Genomic DNA, 24307 nt, shown 5'->3' on the forward strand with positions numbered 1-24307 from the left:
ATGTTTGCTGTTGTTCAAGTTCAATCAGTCAACAGACATTTGGTAAGAATTTACTATTGGCTACACCATGCATGCTACATACTAAGGATACCAAGTCAAAATTGAATGTCCTTATCTTCAAGAGGAAACAATATGTATACATAAAAAGCAAATGAAAAAACAGAAACAAAGCAATTACCAAATAATGCTAGGGATAAGAGGAGTACACAGAGGAGGTTGTTGGAGAAGAGCTATGATAAAATGGTAAGAGTAATGGATGTGGAGTCACAGGCCCCAGGTTCAAATGCAAGTCTGCTACTTATTACTTATGAAACGCTGACAAAATCATTTAATCTCTCTAGATTTTAGTTGCTTCCTCTGTGAAATGAACTGGGAAAATGAGGGCTGAGAAATGGCAATTAATTGGGCAAGAGTTAGATTGAAAGGAACAATTTTAATCCAATAGCATAAACTGAAATTACACTGCAAAGGCTCAATGAAAAAGCCAGTAAATGACCAAATGCTTATCTACTTATAGATGAATCACTTTAGTATAAAGAGCAGAATTTAAAAGCTGACTGGAAAATTTTTTTAATTGTTTAAAGAATGTCTCAGTGTCAGCCTAACTCAGATAGGTTCTAAAGCCTCTGAGAGCCAATCATAAAAGTTTATTTCCTTGAATCATACATTAACAACATACATGCTTAAGAACTGTGCTGTGATCCTATGTCATGTGGCATATATTTCATTAATATACCTTAAATATGTATATTTATAGTTAATAAAATAGTTCCACACATTATATCATGTGAACATTACAATTTCCCAGTAAAGTGGGCAAGGCAATTGTTAATATGCCCATGTTACAAATAAGGAATCTGAGGATGAGGAAGCCATATGACATTTCCTAGGTTTATATTGTTAGTAAATGATAAGGTCAGGACTAGATCCCTGCTCTTGCCATTCCCAGACCAATCCTGTCTCCACAGGACTCATTCCTTTTACCATATTAATATAAATTAAGATATAAATCTATCATATAATCTTTCCCCAACAAGGGTCTTCTCAGTCTTTCTTAGACTCCCTGATCATAATATAAACCTTCAGAAAAAAGTTGATAACCACATACTTGTTGGTTCTACTTTAAAATCCAGTTTGGGTATTTAGGGAATGAGAACTCATCCCTGTGGGAACCTAAATGTTACTTATATCCACAATAAATGTGATTTGTGTCCTGTGTTTAACTACAAAAGGTTGCTAGTAAAATTTATCTCAGCCAAACATTACATTTTTTTTAGGACCAATAACACTATTGTTGTTTAAAAAATCTAAGAAATAAAGATGTTTGTGTTTATAGCAAGCCAAATATTCTCTTAATTTCAAGAGCTCAAAAAAAGTTTTCATTTTCTATTGCCTTTTCCATTTCCTCTCAGAAGTACATCTAGGGCAAAAAATTTGTAGCTATAGACCTTTCCTATTTTTTTCTTAAACTATAAAATGAGAATTGATTTAGTGCTTCTAAAAGGCAGTAGAGAATAATTTTTTAAAAGAACATTCAAGGATATTAAGAATAATTCTCATCAGAGAATTTAAGCAGTGGTGTGTAATAGTTACTTGTATTAATAAACACAAAATAACATGCAGAAACTTGTTTTATACTGGCAAATTTAAGACTGCTCTGAAGGAATAAGGCCTGAATAGACTAAGACATCGAGTTAAATTCTTCAGTATTTCAGCCAGCCTCACTGATAGTAATTATTTATTTATATCTCAATAGCTATCTCAGAAAGGCATCTAGGTGGCTGTTCAGTGGAGAGAAAACTGAGCCTGAAGTCAGAAAGAGCTCAATTCATATCTTACCTCAGTCTCTTATTAGCTAGGTGACCCCCTGGTCAAGTCACTTAGCCTCTGTTTGCCTGAATCCTCTAGAGAAGGAAATGGCAAACCACACAAGTATATTTTCCAAGAAAATACCATAGACAGTAGGGTATACAGAGTCATGAAAAGTAGGATAAAACTGAACAATGGAATCACATCATCAGAAAGGGTAAAAATGAAATCCCAAACATGAGTATGTCAGCTGTCCTACTTGGGCTTCCTTCCTATTATAGTCTCTTGTAATAGAAAAACTAATAAAAATTCATAATAAATTTGATCTCATAGCCTTTTACTTGTTCATGGAGGCCTTAAAAGTTCATCATAAGAAATAACAAATATGTAATAATATCACTGACTTGGATATTTTTCCCTCTTCGTGTGTATGACTTTGTTCCACTATTGAATGTAGTCTGGTGAAAAAGAAAACCCAGAAATTTAAAATAAAATGGAGAAATAATTGACTTTGAAACTGAAAACACACACAAAAAAATACTAACTACCAAGAAACTAACCCAAAATTAATCAACTACCAAAAGCAGCAGTCAACATAACAGTGAAAGAATTGATTTTAAATGGTGTTTATATGCATTTATATTATGTAGTATTGTATCAAGAGATGTCAAAGCAAAGTTAGATGGCTTTAAAAGGCCTGGAATAAAGTGGTTGTGCTTTGCTAGAACTCTCAAGACAGTAGGGCACTTCATTTTTACTTTAATGATATATGGAGATAAGCAAATAAATCATACAATGATAAAGTATCCTAAAAAATAAAAATTTGCAAATTCAGGAAGACAGGTTGCTCTTACTAAACCTAAGTAGATTGTAATATCAACAGGCAGCATCCCATGTATTTTCCTTTGAATTACTTCTCTTCCTCACCTATCTATAGCAATAAACTTTTAACCAACTAAAAGTCAGTTTGTCCTAACTTGCCAATATATTTTCATCTATTTTATTTTTAAGCCAAGCAACAAAATGGAAATTGAAAACATTCATAAAAAATATTTATAGAGAAAAGAAATAGGAACAGCAACATGGTTCAGTGGAGACAGAAGCAGGTCTGGAGATGGGAGGTCATGGATTTAAATCTCGCTTCAAACATTTCCTAGCTATGTGACCCTGGGCAAGTGTTATAATGATCATGGTGTTATGAGGAGCTGAAGCTGAATATGTGGGTTATACCTAAGTGAAACACTTAAATTGTGATAGTGAAACACAAAGGACCCAACAGCAATAATTGTTGTGAATCTGTTGAACCCAGCTTCAGATATAACAGTGCCCAAAATAGCCAGCCAGAAGAAGAATCCGTGATTAGAATTATATGGCTACTTCTCTAACTGACTGGCCTAGATAAGATAATGCCAAATTGACTGTGAACTATATTTTACTATAACTGATACAAGTTTCCTCTTCCCTCAAATATCCCAAGGATATAATCACTCAGCCCTAAGATAGAGATGACACCAAATCTAGGTAAGTTTGAAGATTTAATGTAATAGACAGGAGGGGAAACAGGGTAATGATTGGGAAAGAGGGAAACAGGAAGTCCTTAAGTAATTAATTTAATGATGATAATGATGGTATCTGAATTGATGATGGTCAGGCTTGCCAATTGCCAGTTGCCAGTCTGGCTTAGCCAGACTGGTTTCAACCTAAATTAGGTTGCTTTGCTGTTAGATGTTGTTGCGTATTCTAGGTGATTAAATCAGGATCAGGTTATTCAATATAAGGTTAACACAAGATCTGGGACTGTGAAATTGGTTGGTGCAGGTTGTTGGTAAATTAAGTTGACCTATGGCCTACCCTCACCAAAACCAACCACTTCCCCAAAACCCAGTCTCCAGATTGAAATGGTTCTCCCAGTTCAAATCCTTCCTTATATACCTGAGCCTCAACTGTCCTGGCACATGCCACCTCCTGTCAGGCTCAGTTCATTCTATGTTCTAATCAGGTAACTGTCTATCATCTTGCTTTCCATATTGCTGTGCAAAATATCATTACACAAGTCATTTAATCCTAATTGCCTAGCCCTTACCGTTCTTCAATCTTAGAACCAATATTCAGTATTGATTGTAAAAGAGAAAGACTTTAAAATAAAAAAAGGAAAGAAAGAAACAGCTGTATGACTTCTTTTGCTCTCTAAAATTAAGCTGGTATTATTTACTGATATTATTAAAAATTGTAGGACATTTCTTATGAGAGTTTTGAGAAATAGCATAAGATTATTCTTATCACATTTATGATAATTGTCTAATATTATAAGACAACATACGTCAGTCAATCCAAAGAAAAATTCGGAGTAAAAAAAAAAAAAAACAACATAAGTAATTATGCCATAATTGGCATCACAGGCAATCACAAGAGAAAAACAATCTCCAAAACGGTATTACAAAGTTTAAGAAAATAATAATTAAAATAACATGCATCAATTTTGGAACTATGCCCAAAGAGCACTAAAAGATTGCCTGCCCTTTGATCCAGCCATACCATTGCTGAGTTTGTACCCCCAAAGAGATCATAAGGAAAAAGACTTGTAGAAAAATATTTATAGCCATGCTCTTTGTGGTGGCAAAAAAACTGGAAAACGAGGGTATGCCCTTCAAGTAGGGAATGGCTGAACAAATTGTGGTATCTGTTGGTGATGGAATACTATTGTGCTCAAAGGAATAATATAAACTGGAGGAATTCCAGGAGAACTGGTAAAATCGAATGTAATACTTCTGTAATAGCAGCAATGCAATGACCCAGGAAAATTCTGAGGGATTTATGGAAAAGAATGCTACCCACATTCAGAGCAAGAACTACAGGACTGGATATACAGAAGAAAAACAACTGCTTGAACACATGGGTTCATGTGGACATGATTTGGGATGTGAACTCTAAACGACCACCCTAGTACAACTATCAATAATAAGGAAATAGGTCTTGATCCATGATACATGATAAAACCAGTGGAAGTGTGCCTCAGCTAAAGGGGTGGGGGACAGGGGTGGGGTGGAGGGTAGAGTAAGAACATGAATCATATAACCATGAAAAAATGTTTTCTAAAAAATAAAAAATAGCATGCATGTTTTACAACTTTATTGGTACCATCTGAAAAATAACAAATAGAAGGCACATTTTAATATACATCTAGAGTAAAAGGCAGTATAAATAGGTCAACATCCAAAATATATAGTCTAATGCTAAAGGTCATCTTAACCCAAAAATAACCTTGCCAAGAATGTAAGCATTCAATTTGAAGGAAGTGCTGGAAGAACTGAAAGTTTCATAGAAATTAGGTTCAGAATAGCATATCATACAACTTCTATAAATGGGCACAGCTATGAATATGAAAAGATGATAAAAGAAAAGATGCAGACAATGGGATGAAGTACTTTTACATATATTTCTAAGGGGGTACTTCTAATCAAACAAGGAAGAGAGGAGATGATAAAATATATTTAAAGAAAAAACTGAATACATAAAATGAACAAAAAAATATGCCATGAATAAGATAAAAGATCAAATTAAAAATTATTCAAGAGGAAAAAATTTACAACATAATCTCAACAAAGAGAACCTTTTGTCTAGCTATACTATATGGACAATTTTAACAGATCAATTTCACCAATTGATGATTGAACAAGGCATATGAAAAGTTTCAGAAAGAAGTGAAAATTATAAATAACTAAATCAAAATGTGTTATGAATCACTAATAATAAGGGAAATGCAAATTAAAACCAGTCTAAGATTTCAACATACTTCCTACAAAGTAGCAAAGATGAGAAAAAAGAGGGAACAATTAATATGATTCTGTGGGAACCTGAGGTATAATGATTCTCTATTAAATGGATTTTAGATTTCTTGATTTCAGTTTGGAGTGATGTAAGAAAGATGACTAAATTTTACCAGGTTATACCATTCTTATGCAGTTACCTATAGAAGTCAAATATAGAAACAGAAGTCTAATATGTTAGAAAATGTTTATACTAACACTCCTTTTGGAAGCAAAAAACTGAATATAAAGTGGGTCTGTACTTAAAAAAGAATGATTGAAAAAAATTGAACTAGTGGAATACTACTGTCATGAGAAATAATGAATAAAGAGTTATTCATTCAGAAAAATATAAGGAGAATTACTTAAAATGATGCAGAAATAATCAGGACCAGAAGAAAAATAGTTACAATGATTATAATAATATAAATTAAATGGTCACTGAAAAGAAGTTGAAATCTTATATGACCTAATGTATATAGAGTGGCTAGGCTTAGGAGTCATTAGAAATCTGAGATCAAATTAAATAACAAACACTAATTAGCTCTGTGGCCCTGGGCAAGTCATTAGGTCCCTCTTTGCCTTGGTTTCCTCATATGTAAGATAAGGATTATAATAGCACCAAGCCCAGGTTTGATGTTAGGATCAATTGAAATAATACATAAATAAAAGCTCTTGCAATCTTAAAGCACTAAATAAGTGATATCTATTAGTATTATTTACTTTTTATAATGGAAAAACTAACAAAGATCCCAGATAAGCTATAAGGAAAACCTCCTCCTCCAATGGCAAGCCATAGAGGTAGATGAATACTAGAATTAAATATTGAAAGTCTGCATCAAAGGTTTTCATTTAATTGGGTTTTTTTTTGTTCTGTTTTTGCCAAGAAGACAGGGTTCAATGGAAAATTAGGAAAACAAAAATTGATTATGATAGAAAAATTCAGCAAAAAAATTTAAAAATTAAATCAATTAGATTAGAGTTGTACCTCAGAAATTAATATTGGAGCCAAAAATCCTAAAAGAAACACGTATACTAATCTGCTTCATGTTTTGTTATTTTTGGTTGCCTTTTGATTGGATGGTTTGTTTTATAGAAAGGAAGGAAGGAAGAAATGAAGGAAGAAAAGAAGGAAGGAGTTAGGGAGTAAATGAGGAAGGAGCAAATTGTTTCTAGTTCAAGCATATTGAATAAATAAGATTGTATATTCTAGCTACCTATGTAATGTTATTATTGTAGTTCTCCATAAAAATTTACTAAAAATAATTTGTATATATGAAAACACCCATTTCCATCTCCAACTCCAACCTCTTGCCTTTCAAACTATGTATCAGATTCCACTGAAAGAGTGTTATCTAAATCCTCATCTTTAGAAGATGTCTTGGCATTTTGCTGAAAAACTCTTAAGGTTTCAAATAATATCCAATCTCTCCTACACCAATTGAAGAAATATTTTGGATTCTATCAATCCTTTCTAAGGCAAAGATAACAACACTAGACATTAAAGTTAGGTAAAAACAAAATGTTTTTGGTTTGGTTTTGTTTTTTTTTAAAAAAGAGTGAAAGGGATACAATGGCATTTACCCTTCTTTTATATTTCTGAAGAAAAAAACATGAAAAACAAATTAGGTGGCAAGAGTTTATGGTTTATTTCTCAGGGTAAAAATTCAACTATTATTTCACACCAATTTCTAGCCACCCCTGTAGTTTTTATCACGCATCATTGTAGTGATTAATGACGTGCACCCAGTTAATGGAAAACAGCAGATTAGGTTTCCACTAATAGATTTGAGAGTTATATCTTTGTGGCTCATTTAGTAACAACCTCACTGCTCAGTAAAGAAGTAATGGATTTAATCCTAGAAGCAAACTTAATTTTTTGCATACAACATAGGTCAGACTATTTGAAAGGAAAAAAACCACAACTTTTAAAGTTGTCTGATCATCACCAAGATAAAAACAAATGGCTTACACTAATGTTGTCCCCAAAATGTAATTGAACCCTAGAGGCCAGGATTAATCATATCATATTTTTATTATGTCTAAAGTTACCAAAAATTAATTTATCAAACATAGGCAGCACAGTTTAGATCCACTGGAAAAGTAGTAGTAAGTATATAAACATATTTTTTCAGAAGTCTGAGTATAAAGAATTTTTCTTTGTACTGATTTATTTTACTTTATGTATTATGTATGTTTATGTATTAGGAGAAAGTAGAAGGGAATAAGCATTAACATATTACATGTGCTCATTACTTTAGAAATATTATCTCTTGATTCATATGAAAACTATGCAAGGGAGATGCTGTTATTATCCTCATTTTATAGTTGAGGAAACTGAGGCAAAGAAAGTTTAAATAAGTTGTCCAGTGTCATCGTGCTAGGAAAGAATAAGTATCCAATGCTAGATTTAAAATTTTCTGAGGTTTTACACTATATGAAAACACCCATTTCTGCCCCATTCCCTTTCAAAGCTCTTACAATGTGCTAATATCCTGAGCTCTGAGGAGAGGAATGGAAAAAACAAAAGTCCCTGGGAGAAATAGCACATAAAAGCAAGTTCTAGGGACAGCTGGATAGCTCAGTGGATGGAGAGTCAGACCTAGAGATGGGAGGTCCTAGGTTCAAATCTGGCCTCAGACACTTCCCAGCTGTGTGACCCTGGGCAAGTCACTTGACCCCCATTGCCTACCCTTACCACTCTTCTGCCTTGGAGCCAATACACAGTATTGACTCCAAGACTGAAGGTAAGGGTTTAAAAAAAAAAAAAAGCAAGTTCTGCTGTAATGTGGAAGGAAAAGGCCTCATTTCTTAAGGATGCAACCTAAACAAGGGAGGAGTGTAGCAACTCAGATTGAGTTGTGGGGAGACAGATCACAGAGTAGGTAAAGAGGCCTGAGTAAAGGAGGAGAGCAAAGGGAAAGGTAAATAAACTAATTAAACTAAAATTTTTTTAAAAATCTGATATTTGAGGAAGAGAAGGAAAAATATAAAGCATCATATAAAGGCAAAGCATATGCAAGTAATATCAATCCAACTGGAGAGAAAATAAAGAGGTTAAAAAAGTAGCTAGAATGCATATTTCACTGAAGGTCTTTCTCCCAAATTATAGTGGAGACTCTAATATTATACTACTTGGTATCTAAATGGGTGAATCAATTGCATTTTTAACAATAAGAACCCATATTTACATAACTGTTTAATGGTACAGAGAACTTGTATTGGGTAAATAGAAGGCAGGGATGAGTAAGAAATAATTTGCTGTTTTCTTTGACAAGCAGCATGAGGTAACAGACAACAAAAAGCATCAGAGTCGGAATGACTGAGTTCAAATCCAGCATCTGGCAGATAATAACTGTGACCCAGAGCAAGTTCTTGAATCTTTCAATGTTAGATGAACCTCCAAGATTCAGAAGGTATAAAGGAGAGAATATGGGGCCTGGATCCTGAAAGACCCAAGTTCATATTCATCCTCAAACACTATAATATCCGCCTGCCCCATATTCTTCAACTTTAAAATAAGGACAACAATAGTATCATTTCACAGGGTTGTTGTAAAGATCAAACAAGGTATTTATAATGCAGTTAGAATAATGTTTGGGAAATAGTAGGTGATTTAAAATTTATTCTCTTTCCCTTCCCCCTTCAAGTCATTAGCTTGAAGAATGGTTGCAGGCTTTCTTTCAGTAAAAGTTTCCTACTCAGAGAGCTGCTTAAAGCAAATGAAAATAAAAGTCTATTTAAAAAAATGTTTAAATGATCACAATTGATAAGTATGAAAAATCAAAAGTCATTTAAGTACATACAACAAGGAAATAAAATCATAGCTAAACAGATGAGGTAGCTATATACAAATATTTATTTAAATCAATTTGCAAATCTCAAAGTGTGATATCTTTGTCACAAAAGAGACATTTAGCCACAAGTTGCTTGTTTCTAGCAATTTCTCTTCATGACAATGGAACTCTTGAAAGAGATTACTGACCTGTATAAAACTTACATAAATGTCTCCTCCCCTGCTTGCTAAATACCTTGTATGCAGACATATAGCCTAGGAACTAGTGAACTGGAGCATTGCATCATCATGCAGAGTGGAACAGAACAAAAGACATATTCACACTTTACTGTATACCATAAAGTCAACATAAAAGGAACATTTAATATTTTAAAATTGCAGAATACTTAATAGACCCATTAATCTTAAGCATTTAAAAAAGAGGTCTTAGAAAACTGACAAGACAAGGGTGGGGATAATATGGGAAACAGGAAAAGGCCATTTTATACAAATTGCTCATACCATCTTCTCTAACACAGATTTGATATAGATTCCAATATGGTTCCTTCAAATTCTGAGATTCTATGAGTTTATGATATCTTAAAATTTTGAGAACACAAAAGATCTGAAAAATCTTTCAGTATATCACCTGAAATTTTGTCACTAATTTACTAATTTAATAGAGCTTATAAATTAACTAATATCCAAAAAGTTAAACCTTTGATTCCAATCATTCTGATTGCAGAAGATATCCATCAAATCAAATAGAAAGATACTTAAAAAAAAAAAAAAACACATAACTTACCTGGTATTCATTGGGCCAAAAGGTGCTCACTGCCAGCTCAGCCCGAAGCCAGTCTTTACCAGTGAAGCCAGTCACATTCCAAATTGGATTAGCCAGAGGACCTTTATTCACTCTAACTAATATGTTCAAAGTGCCAGGATTCATTCCTTTCTGGCTATATAACAGATAGCTGAAATCAATACAATGCGTGTCATTTTCCTTCATTGTTGGAAGCTGAAGTCTGGCTTTTTCTCCAGGGTCATGATTAGAGGAATCCACCACCATGTAGGATCCTGAAATGACATTAAACAAAAACAAAAGTGAGAAAATAAATGAAGAAAATTAAATGGGATTTGAGGAAAAGAAAAGCTAAAGAACTCAGATATTTATTAACTATTAAAGATCAATACTATAAAAAGGAAAACATAATCAATACATCAATTTAAACTGACATGTTGTAAACTGACATGTTGGACCCCTTTAATTCAGTAAGTGTGACAGATGATTTTTACACACGTGTATTATAAACACATAATATTTCTATATTTAACTAGATTCACACATTTCCTCCACTGTTTTCTTTTTAAACTCTTACTTCTGTCTTAGAATAAACACAATGTATTGGTTCTAAGTCAGAAGAATGGTGAAAGCTAGGCAACTGAGGTTAAGTGATTTGTCCTGGATCATACAGATATATAATATCTAAAACCAGATCTGAAATCAGGACCTTCTATCTCCAGGACAGGCTCTCTATCCACTCAGCCACCTCACTAACCCTCCTCTACTGTTTATGATGAAGTCAATGCACATCTTACTAATAAAAGTATTTACTACCATAACATAAATCTTAAAGGAACGTATGAAAAAATATGTCTTTTAAAAATAAATGCTCATGATCCTATTTAATTGATATTGGCTAGGATGGTCTCATATGGTTAACAATTATCACAATTGAATGACTTTGGCAAATTTTTCAAATTCTATTACTTCTAAGCCTGTTACTACAAGTTCCTCAGAGTTCAGTTGAAAGTTAGTAGCCTTTTTGTTTGCTTTCTACTGTGTGTAATAAAGTATCTGTTTATATTTTCAAAAGTGATCATCTATATTTTATGCTATGAGGTCATTTGGAAAACCAATACCCTTTCTGAGAAAGTTGCATACAATATCTTTTAAAATGAAGTTTCATTTCTGCAAGATAAACTGTAGAATGTTAAGTTATTACTCAATAAAAATAACACTCAAAAACTTATATGTCAAGCTATGTGATAAATCAAGAAATATCATTTTATAAAACACAGGTGAAGATTTTGAGGGTTTTTTTTTTAACGGACAAGTGATACTATAAAGACATGGCAACACAGACTCCATCTATTTGATAATTAATTATACTTCTTTCCAAATAAATCAGTAACATGAATAAAGCTTTAATCAAGTCAACTTCCTCCATTTTGCTCCTTTGTAGAAAAAATGAATCGTTTTTTTAAAGAACTATAAAGATTTAGCTAGGCAATGGAAGAGTCTCTTTGATGCTCTTATTGATACTAGGTAAAAATTATTCCTACACAGTCAGTTGCCTTCCGTGTGACAAGATTCCACTTATATAGAATAAGATTTTTAAATTCAAATTTATGGAATGAAGTTTAATATCACAACTCACAATTTACTATTTTTCTAATGATCATGGGGTAGGACCAATTGTTAATGTTTTCATTACTTTCCAAAAGCTAAAACATGTCAAATACTTCAAATTTTCTGAGTATCCTAAATTGGTTTCTTAAACTACAACTTCATTGATTTTATAAATAAATTCATCTCCTATATCTATGACTTTCCAATGTCTGGAATATACTTCCTTCCTCCTCTTAGAAACATTAACATCCTCCAAAAGACTCATGGTACCAAATCTTCATTAATTCTTCCAATAATCATTGTTCGCTCTCTTGCTCAGCTGTCTTCATACAATGTTGAATCATAAACACATTGTATCTCTTAATGGAATCGAAACTCTTGAGTGTAGGATTTAATTTTGTTTAATTTTGGAGTTTGATCCCGAAAAATCTAGCATTATACCTTGTTTAGCTGATGTTTTAGTAAATGTTTGCTGGGCTAATTAAATTTAATATAAGTAGACTTCCAGTTTAACTAGGCACATTAAAACAATAAACCCTAAAACTCTCAGTTGGGGGTAGGAGGAATATATTGGATGGCTTAGAAAAGGAATAGTATGATGAAGAAAGGATTATCAATGAAATATTGCCTTCTTAATAAGCTCCTATACTACTAGTGTAATCTACAAATTCATTTTAGCATTGGAAAGGCATAGGGTTATCTTGTCATTTCTATAGGCAAATGGATAAAATGCTGATCTTGGAAACAAAAAGATATGCATTCAAATTTCCCTCAGATACTATTAACTGTGTGATGCTGGGTAATTCACTTCATTTCTGCCTGAATTTCTCTCTCTGAAAAATGGGAATAATAATAATAGCAACTACCTCTCACGCTTGTAAGGCTCAATCGAAATATCTACAGAGCATTTTGCAAACTTTAAAGTGCTGGCTATATTACAGTTAACTAATTACTAACTAACTAATATTAGTTAACTAATAACTAACTATAATTATTGTTACCTTCATAACATCTCTAATATATCCCTTTATCTACATTCTCATAGCCACCAAACTTGATTACAGGTCCTTATCACCTTAAAGCTTCCCTACTGCAATAGTCTCCTGGTAGTTCTAGATATGTCTTCCTCCAAGTCAATCCATCCACCAATGAGCAAATAAAGGAATTTTTTTCTTTTACCGTTAATACTTATAGACATTTTAATTTTGGGTGGAGGTGTACAGGGATTTGTTTTCTTTCGCTTCTTTCCATTGGAAAAGCAAACAAAACTATGGTCATATAAAGGCACAGTAAGGTAAAACAAATTCCCACACTGATGATGTATTTTTGTTCCTCACTTCTTTATAAGAGTTGGGTAGCATTCTTCATCATAGGTTTTCCAGAATAAAAGTTGAACAATGAATTGATAAGTGTTCTTAAATCTTTCAAAACTACTTATTTTTATGTCATTATATAGTCAATTGTTCTCCTTGTTCTACTCACTTCATGCTAAACTATATCCTTCAAGTCAAAATAAGTTTGTCTGAAATGGACTATATACACATTTGCTTGCTAATTAATTAGTTAATTAATTAGTTTATTTCTTGTAGAACAATGATATTCCATGATATTTATGTTTAATTCACTCAAATCAATTAACATGTATTAAATATTTACTATTGACCAGGCACTGTTGTATATAAAGTACTAAGCAGTAGAGCTACAAATAAGAAAAATAAAGACAGTCCTTACTTCAAGGCGCTAACAAATGTAATGGGGGGACAACAATATATAATAGGAAGCTAAAAGGGGATTGGGAGGTAGGAGATGATGTCCTGTGAATCAAAACCAAGTGGAATCATTGATGAAAAATTGAGTTACTTGGAAAAGTCTTTAACCTTTACAAAGGAAGTTTTAGAAACACTTTATTTCTCTACTCTTCAAGGGGAAAGGCAATTGAGACACCTGGGGCAGTGCTGAATGTCAAAAGCTGAGTCAGTCTACATAGTGTCAAGATTTCATCTAATCCTGGGGGAGACATGATGTTTCAAACCAAGCAGAATCACCAATGGAAAACATAATAATAATATACTAGGAAAAGTTGTCTTGATGTGGCAGGTGATTAAGAAATTCATTCATAATTTCCTTTTAATCTATTAATTTCATATATATTTCACATGATATTCTCATGTTATTACACAAGAGTTTCCTTTTTTCTTTTCTTTTTTTTTTTGCTTTGCTTTTATATTGGAGGCAGTTGGAATTCATTTAGTTCTTGCCTCTCTCATTCTACACAAAACAACTATTTCCATTTTGAAAGAAAAATATTTTTAATTAAATAACTTGTTTCATGACCTAACCTAAAGAAATAGGATTTTACTCTACTCAGGTACCCTTAGAGAAACAACCATTGTAATCACCATAAATGATTTAGCGAGATGTCCTTGGAATATAGCCAACTTCACCATTGAAAAATTTTTCATTAAAGAAAAAAAGATGGAAGTAAGGTTTTAAATTAGTTTTATACGCCTCCAATAATTATGGTTTCCTAATCAATTTACAATTAGATGGTGAGAGTTATTGGAACTAATACTTGAAGGAATACTGAATTAGCCTTTTACTGTTACCTACTTTTATTGTTAAAATGAACTTTTGATAAATTACTACTTTTTATCTTCACTGTTTAAAAATTTTTCACTCTTTTAGTAGACTTAAGTCAATGATATCTTAAGAAATTATTTTACTTTTATTTTAAAGAAAAAATAAGCAGGATGGATGAGAATGATCAGTTTATAGAAATCACAAATTTGTGAAATGAACGAATTCTCAAAATAAGAGTTTCCCATTTTAACACTAACATTCCAAGTGTATGTAATACTACTTAAATTTCTACAGTAATTAGAAATTTTCTGTAGAAAAATATTAATTTTCTGATTTGTTTGAAAAATTATATCACACTCCTACAATAGGATTTTCTAGCTTATCTATAGGATAATCTCTCAATCATTCTAGAACAGGAAATTTTAAAAAAAGGAACAGAAAATTCTGCCCTGTGACTCTGGCTTCATGGATATTTGCCCAATGTGCTTTATTGAACTGGGTATTTCCATTAAAAAGAACTGTATCAGTAAACTCCAAACACAGAAAACCATGCAATCGCTAAATATCCACAAGATGATTTCTTATTTTTTCCTTCAGTGATTGACTGTTGAATAACCTCAGTGGAAAGAGAGCTGACCTTAAAGTCATGAAGATTGGAGTATAAATATGGGCTCAAGTACTTACTAGCTCTGTGACCTTAGACAGGTCACTTAAACTTCATTTACCTCAGCTTCCTCAACTGTAAAATAGAGATAATAGTACTTTTCGCTGAGAGTGTGTATGTGTATGTGTGTGTGTACGAGAGAATCAAATGAGAAAATATTTGAAAACCATTTAGCACAATGCACAGCAGATAGTAAGTACTTAATAGTTTCTTATTTCTCTTGAATCCCAGGCTTGATGTTAGGATAATGAGTTTAAATCTGTCTTCAGACACTTACTAGCTTGTGTAACTCTGGGCAAGTCCTTTAACCCTTGTTTGCCTCAGTTTCTTCATCTTTAAAATGAGCTGGAGAAGAACATTATAAACCATTACAGTATCTCTGCCAAGAAGCCTCAAATGGGTCCAAGAAGATTTGCACATAACTGAAAGGACTGAACAACAAAAAAGCTTCTCCCTCAACACTTCCCTCAACAACTACAGAAAAAAGCTCAATAGTTAATAAATGAATAAGCACTATTCTTTGTCAAGCACTATGTTTGGTTCTCTTATGGGTTGCAAAGACAAAAGTCAAACCCCAGTTCTTAATATTTAAGACTTTGTCTTCCCAATGGGAAGGTAAACATATATGTCAATACAAAGCAATTTTGAGGTGAAGTAATGCTAGTAGCTAAGAAAAGAGGGGTTCAGGAAAGACCTTAGTAAGGAAACTTCACTTGAACTGAGTTTTGATTCTTAAGGGAGACAAGAATAAGGAGTGAGTTCCAGGCATGAGGCAACAGCCTGTGCAATATTCTAGAAATGGAGTATTATATACATGGAAGAACAATTAGTCCTACTTCTCTGGTCCATGGAGGATCAAAGAAAATTAAAAAAAATATATATATATATATATATATATATGTATGTATATATATGTATATATACACATGCGCATGCCAGAGGCAAATTTGCAAGGACTTTGAATTCAAAATCCAGGAGTTTTCATTTAATTCTATATGCCAAAAGTGAAAATCCGATCTGGTAGAGGATAGTAATATGGTTAGACATATCCTTTAAATATTTCACTTTCAAAGCAATAAGGAGAATGGTTCAAAGAGAAGTGCAACATGTAGTAGGAAGCTCAATTCACTGCATTCTTCATTATCTGCTTCCACTTTTCAACATCTATTGCTTTTTCTTCTATAACAGTACAAACCAGAATGGAAGTACAATCATGTAAAAATAACTGGCATTTATATAATTCTTTTAAGTTTTTAAAACACAGCACAATTGCTTCATTTGATCCCCCACAATTAAACTATGTGAAAGATACCATAAATATTATTNTATATGTATATATATGCATGCGCATGCCAGAGGCAAATTTGCAAGGACTTTGAATTCAAAATCCAGGAGTTTTCATTTAATTCTATATGCCAAAAGTGAAAATCCGATCTGGTAGAGGATAGTAATATGGTTAGACATATCCTTTAAATATTTCACTTTCAAAGCAATAAGGAGAATGGTTCAAAGAGAAGTGCAACATGTAGTAGGAAGCTCAATTCACTGCATTCTTCATTATCTGCTTCCACTTTTCAACATCTATTGCTTTTTCTTCTATAACAGTACAAACCAGAATGGAAGTACAATCATGTAAAAATAACTGGCATTTATATAATTCTTTTAAGTTTTTAAAACACAGCACAATTGCTTCATTTGATCCCCCACAATTAAACTATGTGAAAGATACCATAAATATTATTATTCCCCATTTTAAAAATAAGGAAACTGGGGTACAGAGAGTTTAGAAGATTAGACCCACAAAAAGCTTTGAGGTAGAATTCAAGCCCAGTTCTCTCTCATTAGAAATTAAATGATCCTTTCATTAAACCACAAAAGAGTAAATAATGTCAAAGAGGATTCTCTCTTTCCATAATATTTGATTTAATTTTTTTTATTTAACACTGAGGAATGTAAGAATAACCTATATAAAGGTAAGCGGAAGTAATATTAGCTTCTGTTTAATGTTAATATTATCCTACAGACAAACCATGTACTTTTTAAACTGTTGAAAATAAAATCAAAGATAACATGGCAGCTCATATCATAAACAATGGTCAGAGAAAAGAAGACCATAATAATAAGCACAAGAGTTTTAAAGGCATCTAAGCTGAAGAGATCATTATACTGTATTTATGTATTAAGACTTTCTTAAGAGCTTTTTTTCCCTTGTTACTCTTCAAAGGAATTTAGAATTAACTTAATTAACCTTCAAGGTCATGATTAATGGATGCTATGACAAAGGAATATGACAGGAATGAAAAAAGGAAAATAACTGTCTAAAGCAGCTATCTCAACTTCCACACCAACATTAACTCTTAACCCTTAATAATTCTTTCTCTCCTCACCCTTCTATAGAGGCTTTTCCCAAAATCACAAACTACTTTCTTGTCACCGAATCTCATGGCCTTTTTACAACTCTCAAGTTCTTTGCCTTCTCTGGTACATTTGAAACTTATCTTCCTTCTCTGACTTTTCCTTTTCTGTCTCCTTTACCTCTTACTAATCCCTCCACATTGTCCTTGACCTTTTTATTTCTCTCTTTATTTATACACTCACAAACCCAATTATCACGTCTATTCAGAGGCAGTCTAGTATATTAAGTGGAAAGATTCAGGAGAATTAGCCTGGGATTAAAAAAAAAATATGGAAAGAATCAATGTTTAAGGAACTTTGGGATGTTGATTAGGCACACATATACATTGTTGGAGGAGTTGTGAATGCATTCAACTTTTCTGGAAAACAATTTTGAATTATAGGGCAAAAGGTCACTAAACTATTTGATGTCAGCCCAGACATAACTTTCCTTGGTATATAACTCAGGAAAGGCAAGGAAAGAAAGATAAGGAAAGATAAGATATTCCTTCCCCCTTACAACTTTCCCCATTGTAATTTCAATATATCCTGGGTTGGAATAAGAAATTAAATGCGAATTTAGAGGGACTTTTGGAGACAATACAGAAAAAATTTAGAAACTCAGAAATGCATAAAACATATGTCAAGTAGTGCATAATACCATGCCCTTACCCTGACTGGGAAATCCCTGGAGATTTCAATTATCCTCACTGGGGAAGTTTAGGAAACCCATTTTTGGTTTTAGTTATCCTGACCAGGAAACTCAGAGGCAGCAATAACATTTCCTCCTAATTGTGAATTAATCCAACCATTCTGGATGGCAATTTGTAACTAATGCCCAAACAGTGCTAAAAGACTGTCTGCCCTTTGATTCAGCCATACCACTGCAGGGTTTATACCCCAAAGAGATCATAGGGAAAATGACTTGTAGAAAAAATATCTATAGCTGCGCTCTTTGTGGTGGCAAAAAACTGGAAAATGAGGAGATGCCCTTTAATTGGGGAATGGCTAAACAAATTGTGGTAAATGCTGGTGATGGAATACTATTGTGCTCAAAGGAATATGAACTGGAGGAATTCCATGTAAACTAGAATGACCTCCAGGAACTGATGCAGAGTGAAAGGAGCAGAACCAGGAGAACATTATACACAGAGATGGATACACTGTGGTAAAATCAAATGTAATGAACTTTTCTATTAGCAACAAAACAATGATCCAGGAAAACTATGAGGGACCTATGAGAAAGAATGCCATCCACATTCATAGGAAGAACTGTGGGAGTAGAAACACAGAAGAAAAACAACTGCCTGGTCACATGTGAGAATGGGGATATAATTAGGGATTTTTTTTTTTTTAAAATACTGGGACTCCATTCTAGGAGCATAGGGCCACAACCAGTAGGCAATGGGACAGTCGCTCAGGGTCACCCAGCTGGGAAGTGTCTGAGCCCGGACTTGAACCTAGGACCTTTTCGTCTCTAGGCCTGGCTCTCAATCCACTGAGCTAGCCCAACTTTAGGTTTCAGTTTCTTTAGCAGATGTAGTTTTTACAGGATGGGGTTGCTAGCCCCACGCCCAACCCTCCTCCTTTTTTCACCCGGGCTAGGGACCGTCCTTGGCCCAGGAGTGGTAAGGGTGGGCAGTAGGGGTCAAGTGACTTGCCCAAGGGCACACAGCTGGAAGTGTCCGAGGCTGGACTTGAACCTAGGACCTCCAGTCTCTAGGCCTGACTCTCAATCCATTGAGCCACTCAGCTGCCCCTTATAATTATATAATTGTATAATTAGGGATACTGACTCAAAATGAGCACCCTAGCCAAAATATCAACAATAAGGAAATAGGTTTTGATCAATGACACCTGTAAACACAGTGGAATTGTGCATTGGCTATGGGAAGGGGTGGGAAGAGGGGAGGGATAGAACATGAATCCTATAACCATGGAAAAATGTTCTAACTTAATTAATTAAATAAAAATTTTAAAAAAAGATAATGCCCCCTGCAAAAAAAAAAAAAAAACCTAGTAACATTTCCTCATCCTATCTTCATTTTCTTTGCCTGTACATCTTTATTTATTTGTGAATTATTTTGTATTTCAGGAATTGATCTCTGTTTGAAAGATAATATATAGTATGTTCCATAAATGCTGAAATCATGAGTTATCTAAATTTTGTCTCCTTTACACTATCCCCCAGCATGGAGATGTGTATAAGGTTAGCATTTATTAGATATTGAATTCAATTATGTGGTGCTGATTGTATTAGTAGCATCTTTTCTGCTTTCACTTTCACCTTTTATCACTCTAACTTACTTTTTATTTTATTTAATTTTTTTTTTGGCGGGGGAAGGTGGCATGAGGCATGGAGAACCAAGCCAAAGCACAGGAGCAGGAAAAAAGCACATATAGGGGGTCAACAGATATTCATTTATATCCAAGGTAGGTTTGGGATACAGGGCACCTACTGTATTTTTTGGGGGGGAAGATCTGGATCCTTTCTCCCTCCTATTTACCCTTTAAACAAGAAAAAAGAAAAAAACAATATCTTTATTACAAGCATATACAGTCAGGCAAAATTCCTGCAACATACATGTCCAAAAAAAAAAAAAACAAAACTTTTAAAATTAGTCTAATATCTCTATTAGGAGGTCGGTACCATGTTTCATCTTGAATCCTACAGACTCAGTTGTGTTCATTGGAGTTCCTAAGTCTTTTAAAATTGTCTTTATCATATTGCTATTATTGTTAAAATTGTTCTTGTGGTTCCAATTACTTCCCTCTACATTAGATCATATGAATCTCCAGTTCCTGGAAACAATCCCCTCAATAATTTCTTGTAGCCCAATAGTATCTCTTCCACACACCTGACTGTGTGCACGCACACGCACACACACACTCACTAACTTGGTCAGCTATTTCACAATTGATGATAACACCTCAGTTTTCTAATTTTTTTGCCACCACAAAAAGAGCTACTAAAAACATTTTAGCATGCAATTGTTCTTTTCCTCTTTATTTGATCTCTTTGAGATACAGACTTACTAGTCCTATTTCTGGGTGAAAGAGTGAGTACAACTTAATAGCTTTTTGGGTAGAGTTCTATACAGGTTTCCAGAAGCTGTCCCTTCTTAATGTCAACATTGAACTTATCCATGGATCTAGAAATGCCTTTCTGTTTCATCTACTCCACCTGCCCTTATACCCCACCACATTCCCAGTTTCACAGGGGATGAAATTGAGAACCAGAGAGAGAAAGTAATTTCCTTTATCTTACCAAAGCAGTAAGAAAGCTGTGATTAAAGCCCACTAGCTGGTACCAAATACAATAAAATATTCCTACCACTATACCAGATTCACTTTGCTAAAGATCTCTATTGATGACACCACCATATTTCTAGTCACCCAAGCTCAAAAGCTATTGTCATTAATTGCTCTCTTTCCTTCATAAATTCATCAACCACAATTAACTAAATGCTAAGTCAAAATCATTCTACCTCTGTCCGGTCTGTAACATTTACCCCTCTATATATCTCTCCTCTCAGATAAGTAGGTAGTATAGTAAATAAAGCACTGGGCTTCAAGTGAGGAAAACCTGAATTTAAATCTCACCTCATACACTTAATAGCTTGTGACCCTGGGTAAGTCACTTAACCTGTCTCAATTTCCACACATGTAAAATAGAGGTAATAATAACATTTATCTCCCTTGGTTGTTGTGAGGATCCAATGAAACCACATTTGTAAAGTGCTTAGCACAGTGCCTGGCACATAGTGGGAATTTTATTAATGCTCATTTCTTTACCCTTCATTTCCTATTCAATGAGTTTGGACTATAGGACAGTAACAGCTGACTTGCCTCAACTTAATTTAAAAAATATTCATTAAGAAGCTACTCTTTGTGCTAGGTATTAGAAATACAAAGATATCCCCCATCAGCCCCCCCAAAAAAGTTTCCAAACTCAAAGAATATCCCACTGAACTCTCCTTATTCTCCAAATCATCTTTCTCACAATTCTCAAAGCAGTCCACTGGTTTCCCTAAGCTTACCAGATAAAATATAACCATGAGTCAAAATTTAAGGACCTCTGTCAATCTGACTACAACCTACTTTCCTAATTTTATCACATGCTTCCATTTCACAATTTCCAAATGAACTATTCACTCTGATCTTCAATAAAATGTTTCCTGCCTTTGAACCTTTGATACAACATCCTTATTCCAAAAATCTTTACTTTCCTCCCCAAATCACTTTGTCTGACCTCTTCAATTAATCATCTCAAAATTCTCTCCAAGTATAAATGATCAGTTCTTTCCTGAATCTTTCATATCTTACACTGGACTTCTCCTAAGAACTTATACTATGGCTGAGAATTATCTTTGTATCTGTCTTATCTTCACTAACTTCCCAAACTAGATTATAAACCCTTAGATATGAAGCACTATATAATTCATTTCCACTTTGCATTGACAGGGCCTCACATATTATGTATTTGCTAAAATGAATTAAAGTGGTTTTATGTGACTTTAATCCATTCTACTCTCTGATACTTTTTTTCCTCTGGGCTGCAGCTAATACTCATTTTGGCCTGGTAATCAAAGTCCTCTGTAATCAAAGTCCTCCATAATCTGGCATCATCCTTTCTTTCTAGTCTCACCTCCTACTAATCCCTTCAAGTATGCAAGTCTTCAGCTGACTTAATTGGATTACTTGATAAACCCTGTACACACCCTGCAATTTTTCAATAGACTCAGTACCTGGAATGACACTATTTAATACCATCAACCCACTGAATTGACCCCCCTCCTAAAATAATATAGTCATTTTTTTCTAGTTTAAAAGACCTTGAAAATCATGTCATCAATATCATTTCTTCCTCAAATCTGTATATTCTTTGCCTGTAGATCTTTTATTTATTTGCAAATTATTTTTATTTCAGTTATTGACCTATACATCATATATAATATACAGTAAATTCCATAATAGCTGAAATCATGGATTATATGTGTGTGTGTGTGTGTGTGTGTGTGTGTGTGTGTGTATACATGCAGAGGGGGGAGTGGGAGAGAATGAGTTAGCACTTATTAAATATTGACTTTAATTATATGGTATTTTTATTTTCTTTTCATTTCATGAAGAGGTGCAGAGCTTCCCCATCACTATTATAAACTTTCTAAAGTCAAACTCTATGTATTATATTTTCCATAACTATAACTTGATTCCTTCCACATCACCCACTGGAATAACTTAATAGCATTTGGAAAACGTTTTGTTGAATAAATTAATTAATGAAAAATTTAAACTATAGATAAATATTAACTATGTATATTTAATAATAACATTATACAAAACATAATTAATTTTCAAGTCCTTCAATAACTCAGGAATCATTGAAAAATCCTGTTTCATTGTGCTATTATAAGTGTGTTACCTTTAGTAGGACAAAAAAAGGAAAAAACAGGAGGAAGAGGGAAAGAATAATTTAGTCATTGTTTGTTAAACCTATATAAATGCAAGCAGAATCATACTTATAAGAAATTCTACTTATCTCCTAGCATTCTTATATGAATGTTATTGCTATTATTAACACTGAGTAAAATTCTACCATTCTGAAGCTGCATGATATTCCCTGAAAGGTTGAGTAAAGAAATAATCAAATAACCACCCCTACTGGAATTGGAGTGGAAAAGATGGGAAGAAAGTAAAGGAAAATTATCTCTACTTCCCAATGTAAATTTATTGAGTGTTCTCCTAGAATAAGAATCCTTAATATTTCCATTGTTCATGGACCCTTCTGGGCAATCTGGCAAAGCCTTTGGACCCCTTTTCAGAATAATGTTTTTAAATCATTAAATAAAATACATGGGATTTTTTTTATTATACATTATATTTCCATATCTATCACATTATATAAAAAGATACATCACACATACAAGAAAAAACTCATTTAGGAATTAAATTGAAAAATGAAATAATGTGATCATTATTTAGTCTCCATCAGTTCCTTCTCTGCAAGTAAATAGTATTTTTTAGCACAAGTCCTTTGGAGTTGTCTTAGATCATTATATTGCTGATAATAGCTATTATTCACAATTGATATTCTGTACAATGTTCTCTTTCTGCCCACTTCATACAAGTCTTTCAAGGTTTTTCAGAAATCATCTTGTTCATCATTTCTTATAGCACAATAATATTCCATTATAATCATAAACCACTTGTTCAGATACTCCTCAAATGATGGACATCCCTTTAGCTTCCAATTTTTTGCTACCACAAAAAGAACTGTTATAAATATTTTTGTACAAATAAATCCTTTCCCCCATACTTTGATCTCTTTAGGATGCAGATCTAGTTGTTGAATCAAAGGATTCAGTTTTATGACCCTTTCAGGCATGGATCCAAATTTCCCTCCAGAATGTTAGGATCAGTTCACAATTTTGCCAACAGTGAAATACATAGCATTATAGAGGAAAACAAAAATTAGTGAAAAAAAAAAAAAGATAAATTTCAGGCCCCCACCTCTACATAAGCTACAGGCTCCTGAAATTTATCCATTGACCTCAGGTTGAAAACTCCAATTCGAGAACTTACTATTACATCTAAAATTTGGATAATCTGACTTGTTATCCATATTCATTATTTTAATACAACAATAAAAGTTAAAAAAAAAACAATACTATTTTACCATAAAGAGGACATTGGGTAAGTTTTATGTTTAATTTTCTTTAAAAATGGAATATTTTGAGCTCTTCACAGGAATACCACCACACAGGAAAAAAAAGCAGTTAGCTCCTGGCATCAATTATCTCAGAAGAAGAAAAGAACATGCCAGAAACTGTTGATTGAAAGAACTAAAGGCATGATGTGGTAATACA

The 24307-nt window shown here is 33.3% G+C and overlaps 1 protein-coding gene across 6 annotated transcripts in view; it reads right to left on the reverse strand.

Annotated features, from left to right (window-relative positions):
- The window catches only part of PTPRK (protein tyrosine phosphatase receptor type K), a 733127-nt gene that overhangs the window by 431345 nt on the left and 277475 nt on the right, over nucleotides 1-24307 (reverse strand). For all 6 annotated transcript variants that reach the window (XM_044676955.1, XM_044676950.1, XM_044676951.1 and 3 more), the window contains exon 3: nucleotides 10196-10467. In XM_044676955.1, the coding sequence (XP_044532890.1) occupies nucleotides 10196-10467 (272 nt within the window). The remainder of the gene's footprint in view (nucleotides 1-10195; nucleotides 10468-24307) is intronic.

The sequence above is a fragment of the Gracilinanus agilis genome, chromosome 4 (assembly GCF_016433145.1).
Source record: "Gracilinanus agilis isolate LMUSP501 chromosome 4, AgileGrace, whole genome shotgun sequence".
Lineage (NCBI taxonomy): Eukaryota > Metazoa > Chordata > Mammalia > Didelphimorphia > Didelphidae > Gracilinanus > Gracilinanus agilis.